Source organism: Leptinotarsa decemlineata, unplaced genomic scaffold (genome assembly GCF_025532065.1).
Source record: "Leptinotarsa decemlineata unplaced genomic scaffold, Ldec_3_MD MMD2_tig00026336_RagTag_RagTag, whole genome shotgun sequence".
Lineage (NCBI taxonomy): Eukaryota > Metazoa > Arthropoda > Insecta > Coleoptera > Chrysomelidae > Leptinotarsa > Leptinotarsa decemlineata.
Genome location: NW_027412692.1, coordinates 7,666,744 through 7,679,098, shown reverse-complemented (window position 1 = coordinate 7,679,098; position 12,355 = coordinate 7,666,744). Strand labels below are relative to the sequence as shown.

Sequence of the window (12,355 nt, the reverse complement as noted above, 5' to 3'; positions counted from 1 at the left end):
AAAAAATTCCAATATATAGTATACTGAATTTTATTAGTTCGGACTTCCATTGTCTAATATCATTCTGATATGATTTGAAGTCTCAGAAAGAACAAATGAAATTAAAATGAATAGCTAAACCATGAATATATATCTCTTTATTTAGTTGAAAAACCAATTCATTTACAATAGTAAATACATTGTCACATTATAAATAAAATAATATCAATATGAAAAAATACAAACATTCTGATTGAAAATACAAATGTATGAATAAAAAAGTTACATAAGAAAGTCATACATAGGAATATACTATATTTTCATTAAGAAATCCTTCAATCGTCTTTTGAATATATTTATCGGACCACTATCTTTAATTTCTTGAGGTAGGTCATTAAAACAATATACTCCTTTATAAAATAAAGAATTATGTGTACTAAGCTTTCAATCTTTCTAATCAGTCTGCATCTATCTACAGTTTCAAATGCCCTTTGAAGGTCAAGAAATACTCACAAAGGACCATATTACTCTCCAAATAATCCACTATCTGTTCATATACAGCTCTTTCCAATACTTCAGCTGTAGCATTAATCATGTTTATTGGTCTCAATTGAATAGCTTGGTTTGTATTTGGTCCGTTTGTTATAGATATAATAGATAATTTTATTTCAGTTGGTACTTCACCTTTCTCTAAAGAACTGTTGATAATGTTTAACAATGGATTGCAAATGGCTCTGAAACACTTCTTCAGAAGTTCTACACAAATTTCATCAAGACTACTTTAATTTTTCAAAGAACCAACAATTCTTTCTAGATCTACCATATTGATAAGACTAAAGTTGGACAATTTATTATCACTTCTTCGATTGACGACTTGTTTATTTTGTGGAAATTCATGTTCACTGAGGATACACTACAAAAACACAATTTTGTCTATTTTCCACTATATTTCTTTATTATTGACCGGTTTCGGCTATTATACCATTTTCAAAACCATTTTGAAATACCATTTTGAAAATGGTATAATAGCCGAAACCGGTCGGCTATTATACCATTTTCAAAACCATTTTGAAATACCATTTTGAAAATGGTATAATAGCCGAAACCGGTCAATAATAAAGAAATATAGTGGAAAATAGACAAAAGTGTGTTTTTGTAGTGTATCCTCAGTGAATTTATTATCAGTTATTCTTTCAGTTATAGGAAAACTATGAGACAATTTGTTGTCAATTGGATCAGTTATATTTATTATACTTTTGATATAAAACGTGTTCAGGCCATTTGGTATCAAAGTCCTATAAGAAACTATTTCACCATTGCCCAAATCAATAGTTGTAATATTGTATTCTTTGTTATTATTCGGTATTAATGTCTTCAGTGTATTCCACATTTCAGTGGAATTTTTATTTAATTCAATCTTTGTCTCTAAATAGTTCTTTTTTCCTGTCTAATTGTTTTCACTGCTATATTTCTTTTTTCTTTATACTTTTTCCTCTTATCCGTTGTTTTATTGATTGTATACTGTTTGTAACTCATATCCCTTTCTTTTGTAGCTTGCCTCACCTTCTCATTCCAAAATTCCTTATAATGTCGAAAGATCTAAACCGTTTTTTTTTGGAGCGACTTCATTCAATGTAGACAATACATTGTCCACAAATTGTTCATATCTATGATTTGAATCCCTTTCTGTGTAGTTCCACTTCATAAATTATAATTTTGACTCAATCAGTTTATAATCAATGTTTTTCCCCTAGTTTCAATTTTGACTGTTTTTGTGTCTTTTGGTCGAACATTCGGTAACGGTAACGAATTGTGAACCATTCATAGTCAAAATGACAGTTAACTATATTAGTGAGCTTTGATAGAGATTTTCAACAAGTATCAGCCAGTTCCATTTAATTTAAATTGAGTAGGTATTTGAAACAGAGTGAAAAGCTATACGTAGAACGTTGATAATAAATAACAGACTCATCGTCATTTTTTTCAACAACATATATTTCAGATATAAAATAATATGGCATATCATTTATCGAACGGCTATGACTATAAATATTTCTTCAGTTTTCCAACAAATGTTTCGATACGTTATACATATAAACTCGAAGGAATTTAAAGAATTCTTTCGATATGTTATTATCTACACTTTTTTATTATAACTTCCAAATAGTTTTGCAATGACTAAGAATGGTAAAAGCCGCCCCATACTTATGCGATCTCACGCAATTTTCAAATCAGTCCACGATAATCTGTCGAAAATGTTGCATACCAAACCACAGCGCCGGCAATGAAATTAACATAAAGTCATGGAAATTATCAAATTATTAAAAAAGGGAAAGCCCAATTGGTTTCACTATTATCGATCCCACTTTACAATCATCCCCATGGAGATATAGTTTGGGCCGTTGTCACGAATAAAAATAGGTTCTGTCTACAGGCAGTGCAGTTGAGAAGATTTGTGAAAAAAGAAGGCAATGCGATGCAGTTGATATTAGATCCTTCCGGCAGTCAAAATGGAACTGGAAAATGATAACAGCGTTAAAGGTTGGTGCATAGGTTTTAGAATTATTCTGTAATTGAGTAATTTGAAGTAAAGGTGGAGACAATACATGTTTAAAGAGTTGTTAATAGGTTGGACCAGACTTAATTCGATCGACATTTTTTCATTACGTTTCCACAGTACTAGAGAAAGATTTAAAGCAACTTTTGTAGTCACAAATTCGAAAGTTAATTTCCCACTGTCAGTTTGATTGATGAACCTTCAACCTGAAAAATTTAAACTTCAAATGAATTGCATTTTTCTAATTTTAAATATATCAGAATTTGAGATTGTTAGTCAAATACTAACTGTTTCAACTGAAAAGTTTAAAAACCATTTTCAAAATGATATTGTAATTAACTTAATTATATTGAAGTGGCCGCATAGTAGCAAATCACACGTTTGGTATAAATCAAACAAGTCTCATGATTCTCGAGAAATTCAAATTATTTTTGACAGACATTTCAAAAGGGAAATTCCTGATCCTTCAGCAGCAGGCCCTTCTTAAAATCAATCGAGTTATCAGATACAGACCGGTTTCAGAGTATTGACTTAACCAAGACAGCAGACACAACATATTTACAAAAAAAATCAGGTGTATGCAAGATAGGGGAATATGTAGCTGAATTTCAATATTTGAAAAAAGTAAAGGAAATCGTATCTATTAAAGAGCACTTTTTCTATATAAGAACAAAGTAATGTATCTAGGAAGAATACTAACAAGTTCATTTACAGTGCATGTATGTAATGTCCCCTCCTCTTTTTTTTGAACGGATCAACTAAAAAAATGGAAATTTGGGATAATGAAATCAATGCATGAATACTTTGAAGTTTTTAAACTACTTTTAAAAAACGTTTTTGATTGAAGGGCAGTTAGTGTTTATTGTTTTAATACTGAAACATTTATCAACAAGTAATATTTCACCATTGATCATTAAATTTGTTTTAGTATCAACCAAAATTCCATTTGATAAATTAACTGTTAATCCAAAATTCTTCAAAAAATCTGCTCCAATTATGGCTCTATCAACATCTGCTATGATAAACTTCCAGTTGAATTGTCTTTTCAATCCTAACGTTAATGTCAGTAGTATTTCTCTATAAGTTTTTATTTTAGATCCATTAGCAGCATATAGTGTTTTATTTAAGACTGGTAGATGGTGATCTAACTTTGGTATTGATGATATTTCAGCACCTGTGTCAATTAAATATTTTATCTTGGACTCAGGATCGAAAATTATGAGACGACTTTCATTCGGGCCATTTTCGCTAGTCGTCATTAACGATTGGCCTATAGGTTTTCCGAAGATATTTTGACGAAAGTACAAGGTTGGATACATTTTCTAGCTGAATTTTTGAAGAGTCTGTGGTAATAACATAGTTCATCGTTAGAGTTTGAATCTTGGAATTTTGATTTAGTCCTTGATTTTGATCTGAATCTTGATCTTGATCTAGACCATTCTCCTTCAAAAACTGGGCTGCGTCTTCTGGTACGAGATTCATCAAGTTTTTGAATAAGTTGCTCAATTTTATTTTCTAAGCGATTTTCTTTTTGACCAGTTTGAATAGAAAAAACGTCCGTATTTCCAATTCCTTTCATCATTCCATCGGCCATAGTTATAAGTTCTTCCTCAGGAAGTTTCTCATAAAATGCCCGGATAAGTTGTTCCACTGTGTTTGGAAGTTTCTTCAGCCAAGATAATAAGATGAAATTTGGAGTCATTTGTCCTGAGGCAAGATCCTTCATTTGCCGATAGAGCTGACTAGGTTTTCTGTCTCCAAGTTGACACTCACTGAATAACTTCGTCATTTTTTCTTCGTCTGATATTTGATACATTCTAATGAGTTGACTTTTCAGTAATTCATATGAATCTGAAGAATTTTTGTGCTGTATTGAAAAAAGATTTGAATTTTCTTTAACAATACTGCAATCTAAAACTGTCAGTATCTTTCCAAATTTGATATTATTGGAATGTATGCTATTTAGGTTAAAAATTGTTTCTACGGTATTGAACCACAGTTCGGGTTCAGTCTTCCAGAAGGATGGTAAAGTGACAGATTTTGCACGATTGAATTCAGTTTCAAGCTCTATGCTGTAGTCTGGACTAGTTTGACTGATAGAACAACGATCTTTTTCTGTGGAAATTGAAGGCGTAGTAACTGCTGGATTAAGTATAGGTGTAGACTCTCTACTCATTTGTTGAATAAGTTTTTCTATGCCTTCCATTCTCCTATTATTATTTTCGAGATTTTCAATCAGCTTATTACAAAGAATCTCTAGCTTGTTTACCTTTTCAATAACACTACCTTCTGCTTGAGATTCCTTAGATTTTTCCTGATAACTGATTTTGCAAAGAAGTTCTGTGAAATCAAAGTCTTGGGAATTCATCATTCCAGGATACTCCTTAAGAATTTCAGCCTCCAGCATTATTTTCATGTCAGGAACAGTTCCACCAGGATTGACATTGAAATATTGAAGTAGGTTAACTATCTGCTCTCGCGAAAGGTTTTGAAGTAACTTGACCATGGTTTTATCAAATGCGTAAGAACTATTCACTTCTTGGGGTCACCAATTGTAGTTTTTAAACTACTTTTAAAAAACGTTTTTGATTGAAGTTTTTATTAATTCCTTATTTTATTTTCCAAACAAAATCATCTAAACAAACACATCTCCTAGCAACACCTAGCATACTCCATTTGAAGGAAATTGTAGGGCACTACAACTTTATTTTGAAGTGGAATTGACAGATGAAACTTTTAAGATGGCAACTGGGCGCCATCTGGAAAAAAAAACTAAATGGAAAGGGGGGTCTTGTGCCACATCATTTTGAAGCTCCAAGAATATGAATTCAATATCTTCACCTACTACAAAATGGCGAAACATTTAATAATTTCCCGAAGACAAACACATTGATATCGATATTTCTAGAAATATTCCTTTTTATCTACCATATGGCACTTCCAACAACCCGATAAGGTTTGTTAAGTTAATTCTTGTTTATAAAAACGACAAAAATGTCAGTACGACAAAGAACATCATTGTTCAGTTAGAATATTATCATTTAGTTTTCGGTTTTACTAGTAGAAAGGTATCACGTCAACAATCTCTAAAATGGTCAATTCATGTCCAATGAAAGAAACAATTGAACCGATTTTTATTAACGGTGCGACGCGTAACTTCCACGGGACCGAAAGGATTTTCAATGAACGACTTCCGAATCGTCCTATCTGTAGAAAATATCTGAGGGAACTTGTATCCAAATTCACAACTACCGCGGTAGTGTACATAACAAAAAGTCCTCAGGTCATCCGTCCATTCCGGAAGAACAGCAAATGCAAAAAATTAGTGGGATGGTAGTAAGTCCTAAACAGTTTACTTATTCTGTCGCGAGTGTTTGTGAGGTGTTTCCTTCTACTGTGTGGAGACTTTTGAAGAGGAATATGTATCATCCATACAAATAGTACACCAATTAACTGAAGATGACCCTGATCGAAGAACAAAATTCTGCAAAATCATGACGGAAATCATTGCAAGGCATCCTACCTATCTCCACAATATTTGTTTTAGTGACGAATGTACATTTTTTTCAAACTGCAATGTTCACAGACAAAATTGCCGTTATTGGAGTGACACCAATCTTCACGTTTTCCGGGAAACACATATCCAATATCACAAAACACGAGTACTACAGGAAAATCTTTGAGGCGCTCTCAGATTAAATCCAATTGGAAAATCATTCTTAGTAAGTTTACTCCACATAAATGCAATTCTCCAAATGAAAGAGTTCTCAAACAGTGAATTTCGAGGTGTACTGAGTTGAACCTCAAAACGATGAGCAGCCACAGTCCATCGCGTATTTCTGATATGTACCGCTTTTGGTGGAATCAAATGTGCCAAGTTCCCGTGAAAGTGTCTATAGAAAAGAAACAAATCCCCAACCTTCCTTCGATGTTCCAGGCTATTAAGGTTGCACGTGATGTTCGTGTTTCCAGTCAGGCGGATGGCTCTTTTCTGGATGGAATCCAGCAGCTTCAGGGTATGTTTGATGGCAGAGCTCCATATATGAGAACAATACTGCAAAGAAGGTCTGATCGGAGCTTTATGAAGCACCGAAAGTTGCTGAGGGTGTACAGTTTTCTGGTCCGAAACAGTGTTCCAAGCTTTTGGGAAGCAGCCTTTGCAATTCCAGCGACATGATTGTGCTAAGACATATTGGTGTCCGTTTTAACTCCCAACAAACTTATTGAAGCAGAAAACGGAATTGTCTGACCTGACATTATTATATCCGGTTCGGAGACATTTATCTTCTTGGAGACAAGTGTGCTGTCGTTAGCAAAGCAATATATTGGATTCTTGAATATCACAAGTTTATTAGTCATTTCTGACTACTGAATGAAAGTAATTTTTCTGGAAGAAATCAGAGTTCTGAATCGACTTGTCTAGGAATTTTCACTTTCCGAAATTTGAAAAAAGAAAAAATAAAACTGCAATGGAGAATTATATACAGTTGAAGACATAACAAACTTTCTAATTCACCCCAATAAACTACTGCGTAAATCCAAAGTATTTTTCACAATGAAAATTTACAACTTATTAGTAACTTGTCGTATTCGATAATTTTGCTCGTCCAAATCTAAGAGCTAATAAATTATACAGATATTTTTCTTAACGTTTCGGAGGCCTAAAATTTTCCCCCGTCTTCGAAATTGTAAAAAAAAAATCAAATATGACTTGGAGTTTCTCCTCCCGATGATTCGCTTTACTTTAAGACTGACTATTTTCAGAGACAGAAACTCGCGTCAAAACACTTCAAGCTACGTTATTTCCACCACAGATAACAAGCACTAGTAGCTATTTTGCCAATTTCCTTGTGAAAAACCAGTTCGACGAAGACGATGAATCGAAATTTAAGATCAAAGAGTTACCTTCCAGAGAGTGGTTTCCCAACAACAAAGATGCTTCTTTCACTTTACAGCCTCCAAGATGGCCGACAGAATGCCAGGTGAGAAACGGTAATTTTTGCAGGTAGCTAGCTTTTCTTCGAACTCATGATCCTAGGAACTGATGGATGTTTGTTCTTTGTAGGTACTGGATAAGAGGGTACATCACATATACGACATACCGCCAACTTTCGAACCATACTATGTTCCTACCGGTAATGAAAGCCAACCTAAACCATCTGGCGAAGAAAGTGGAATTGTTGTCTTTCAATATTCACCAATAAGTGCTGTCAATTATGTAAGTTTTGCACTCACATACAAGGTACTAAGCTCGGAGAACGATTAGAAATAAATGCAATCAGGGGTTCTGGAATATTTTACAAATGCAGCATTGCCAGTTATATGGATTTGTCAGTAAATTTCGTTTTCTCAAATGAAACACCGTCATCTCCAAAGTATGCACCATATGGGAAACTTATTTATTAAGGGTTTTTCGACAAAATGTTATTCTTGATAAAAGTTTGTGCACCCCTAAAACTGAACATGCATCAACAAAATACAGTAAAATACACGTAATATACGAGGAGCCTTCAAATATTTGATTTTAAGACAGTAGTAAAGTACTTTTATTTTGAAAAATCTCGGAAAATGTTATTTAGAAAAATTGTTCAGTATTAAAAATACATCTAGATTTGAAGTCACAGCTATATAAGTGAAATTTAATTTTTTTACTTTTTTTTTAAATGGGGACTATGAAAAAAATGCTTAAACGATAAATAAACAGCATCCTGTATACGACGGTTCATTTTTAAAGCCTGTGATATTACAAATTACACAACTATTGTGTCAACCACGATCAATTTTTTTGCATTATTTTGGAGAGTTATTTTGGACAAGAAAATTTCCAGAAAATCAATGAGTTTGTTCCGAAATACCTATTTTATTTTGATGTTTCGTGATTTGATATTATTAAATATCAAGTTCTTGTTACAATACTTTATAATTTTGAGTAATTTTCGGTGTTAAAAAAAATTAAAATAACTTTGCACAATAATTTTACTCTTCAAAAAAATTGACCGTGGTTAACACCATAGTTGTGTAATTCGTAATATTACAGGCTTTTAAAATAAACCGTCGTATCCCTATTAAAAAAAAAGTGAAAAAATAAAACTTCACTTAGATGACCATGACTACAAATCTAGATGTATTTTCAATGCTGAACAACTTTTCTGAAAAACATTTTTCGAGATTTTTCAAAATAAGAGTACTTTACTATTGTCTCAGAATCAAATATATGAAGGCTCCTCGTATATTACGTTTGTTTTACTGTATTTTGTTGGTGCATGTTTAGTTTCACGGAATGCACAAACTTTCATCAGGAATAACAGTTTGTCGAAAAATTCTTCATAAATAAGTTTCCCATATGGTGCATACTTTGGGGACTACACTGCATATTTCAGCATTTTTAAACACTACGTTGAATTCTGAACAACCAAACCGCTTGGAGAATAATCAATTTGCAATGTTTCTCAACAAAACATAATTTTTACACATTAAATATGTAGAGTACAATTCCATATTAGTAGGCATCAAATTCTCAGAAATATTATCGCATTAAAACGAAAACATTTTTGTCAATTTTGTGATTCTATATATTTTATAATAATTTTTCCTCATCCGTTTGGTATAATTTCCGTACGCCACTGCATGAAAAAGATTAAGGCAAAAATTTCAGTTATTTCTGAAAATTTGGTCCCCCACTATTTTGGAATTATAGTATAGCACATATAACAGTTAGGCTGAAAAGTTCGTAGGCTAACATAGATTACCTCTTCATCACTAGGCGTTAGATCTGGAGAATACGGTGGACGCGGAAGAAATTTGAAGCCCAATTCAGCCGTTTTTTGCGATATTGTCCTTCAAACGTTCCAATAACACTCACCTAGAGTAGAATCCAGTTCAGCTTTTACATTGATTGAGCTATATTGTACCACGAAACGATGACCGATTTTTTTATATTTTCATTGTTCAAATAATCAGTAAAGAAATAATTTTGCTTTTAAAAATCATAATTTACACTTTTGAATGGTTTGACAAGAAAAAAAAGTTTATTCATTATTCAATTGTTTATTAGTTTAACAATTTGTTATAAACAAATATTGACCAACGTTATATTTTTTTCTGAAGCAGAAAAAAATTATAAAAACAACTATATAATATATAAAAAAGTGCCATACATTTTTTTTATTTATTATAATACTTTCTAATGGCACTTTTTTATATACAGCTGTTTTTATAATTTTTTTTGTGCTTCAGAAAAAAAATATAACGGTCAATATTTGTTTATAACAAATTGTTAAACTAATAAACAATCAAATAATAGAAAAAAATGTCTTCCTAACTATTTGAAAGTGTAAATTATAAACATAGATTACCTCTTCATCGCTAGGCGCCAGATCTGGAGAATACGGTGGACGCGGAAGAAATTTGAAGCCCAATTCATGCAATTTTGTCATCGTTTTCATTAATTTGTGACACGGTGCAATGTCGTGATGAAAGATCATTTTTATTTTCTCCAAATGCGGCCGTTTTTTGCGATATTGTCCTTCAAACGTTCCAATAACACTCACCTAGAGTAGAATCCAGTTCAGCTTTTATATTGGTTAAGCTATATTGTACCACAAAACGATGACCAATTTTCTCCATCTTCACAAATTGATGCTTACCAAACAAATACTAAACAACGCAGCGTCTTCAAACTTGAAACATATGTTTTATAGATTGTGTACTTTCTAATACAGTGATATTTTTCAAACAATTACCGCCATCTCTAGGTCCGACTGGGTACTTCTGGGATCACCCTGGTATAATCATATTATGGAGTTAAAGCTGGATTTGAACTTCTTAGTCATTTCAGTGAAATGCTAAACTTCATAATGTTATCACCTGTCAAATTACAATAAGATTCATCTTTTTTTTATCAGATATAACAATTTTTCTTTTCAGTTTAGTAGGTCTAGTGTAGGAGGCAGTAAATACCTCCTATCAGCAAATGTCTGCCCGGAAGAAGATACCCTAAAATTTGAATCAAGATTTGAGTCAGGAAATTTAGCTAGGGCCATTATGATAACGCCAAATTTTTACGAGTTACATCTGAGATCGGACCTTTATACAAATAGGCACATGCAATGGTTCTATTTCAAGGTCACCAATGTCAAGAAATCATTTTTGTACAGGTCAGTATGAAAAAAAAACATTTTTCCAATAAAAATGGTCTCAGTTCTGAAGAAGCCCAGCATGATAATTTTTCTAAGAAAAAATTTTTAAAACTTAGTCAGTTCCGTTTGCAGGTTTTCCATTACCAACTGTTCCAAAGAAAACAGCCTTTATAATGAAGGAATGAGACCTTTGATGTATTCTACCAAAGACTCGCAGCTGCACTCTATAGGCTGGCGGAGGTGCGGACAAAACATAACCTATTTTTGTAATGACAATGTGTGAGTAAAGTTTTTTTAAGATCCAATCTAGATATAGAGAAACTTTTTTCAGGACTCCTGAAGACCCCGACCAGCAAATGACGTACACTTTTACTTTCACTGTCAAATTTCCTCATGACGATGACGAGATTTATTTTGCTCACTGCTATCCATATACTTACTCAGATCTTCAGGACTATCTATCAGAACTATCTTCGCATCCTGTCAAATCTACATACAGTACAGTTAGGCTTCTGTGTAAGAGCTTAGCTGGAAATAATGTTTTTTATGTGACAATCACCTCTCCAGTTGTGCAGGGAGAAACGAAGGTAAATGAAAAGATATTCTGTAACTGATTGACATACGAGTAGTTTAGCATATATCATTAAGTATGAAAGTTCATTCATAACACGTCGTAGTCGTGACTGAACTCATATCCTCCTGCTTAAAGATGTTTTGCGAATGTAGATTCGATTTTTACATTCAAGAAACTATTTCTATGCTCTTCAATCCTTTGGGAAAAAGTTCTCCCCGTTTGGCCAATATGAAGTTTTGGGCAAGAGCCACAATCCTGATCTATCCAACACTGAAGGTTTGTCTTTATTGTTTTAAAAAGTTTGCTTAAATGAAAAGAAGAGTGATTAACACAAAAAATTCAACTTTGTCTTCGTGATTTGCAATTGAAGACTCTTGTTCAAAAATGTTTTCTACTATTCCAGATACTATCAAAGAAAATTTTATTAATCAAAATTATAACGTTGTTAACAAAAGAGCATGTAAATATTGTAGCAAGTTATACATTAGACTACCAAAATACTTTTGAAAAGAATGTCATCTCAAAGAAACATTTCTTTTCATCCACTTGTAGAACAATCCTGATCATGTAATGAATTACTGAAACAAAAGCACTTTTTTGAAATGGTTCATTTTAGAAGAAAATATATACGATGAATAAGGAGTCAACATAACAAAATTCAAGTGAAATTGACTTTATTAGTTCATTTTTGAAAAATAGAAAGTAACGTGTTGTGATAAAGGGTAGTCTGATAGTCTGATAATATGAGTTTATGTCACGCAGCCCCGCAGGGTTCAATTCTCGCCCCGCTACTCTTTATTATTTACACATCTGACTTCTCCAAGGTCCTTAAGTTATTCAACATTCATACATATGCAGACGACACTAACTTGTACTACTCCGATAAAGTAAATCAGCTTATTGATCATGAAACATCGCTCAATAATGATATAAAAATCTTGTTCAGATTTCGCAGCAACACCGTCTAAACCTACCTGAATCCTAGTAAATCATCTTTAATAATTTTTGGAAAAGCCAAAGATCGTGGAAGGGCCATAGATAATATCGATTTGTATATTGATGGACATTCTGTGGAATTGACTGACAAAATAAAATGGACTTCATATA

The 12,355-nt window shown here is 32.7% G+C and overlaps 1 protein-coding gene across 7 annotated transcripts in view; it reads left to right on the top strand.

Annotated features, from left to right (window-relative positions):
• The window catches only part of Nna1 (Nna1 carboxypeptidase), a 42,246-nt gene that overhangs the window by 2,820 nt on the left and 27,071 nt on the right, over nucleotides 1-12,355 (top strand). For 5 of the 7 annotated variants that reach the window (XR_002721840.2, XR_012467479.1, XM_023157382.2 and 2 more), the window contains exons 2-7: nucleotides 2,414-2,520; nucleotides 7,301-7,518; nucleotides 7,602-7,754; nucleotides 10,463-10,692; nucleotides 10,807-10,953; nucleotides 11,006-11,261. Coding sequence is in view for 5 of the 7 variants with exons in the window: in XM_023157382.2 (XP_023013150.2) it covers nucleotides 2,490-2,520; nucleotides 7,301-7,518; nucleotides 7,602-7,754; nucleotides 10,463-10,692; nucleotides 10,807-10,953; nucleotides 11,006-11,261 (1,035 nt within the window). In the remaining 2 variants the exon portion in view is untranslated. Of the gene's footprint in view, nucleotides 1-2,400; nucleotides 2,521-7,300; nucleotides 7,519-7,601; nucleotides 7,755-10,462; nucleotides 10,693-10,806; nucleotides 10,954-11,005; nucleotides 11,262-12,355 lie in introns of those variants that run through there. The other 2 variants (XM_023157375.2, XM_074183357.1) reach the window with 2 other exon arrangements.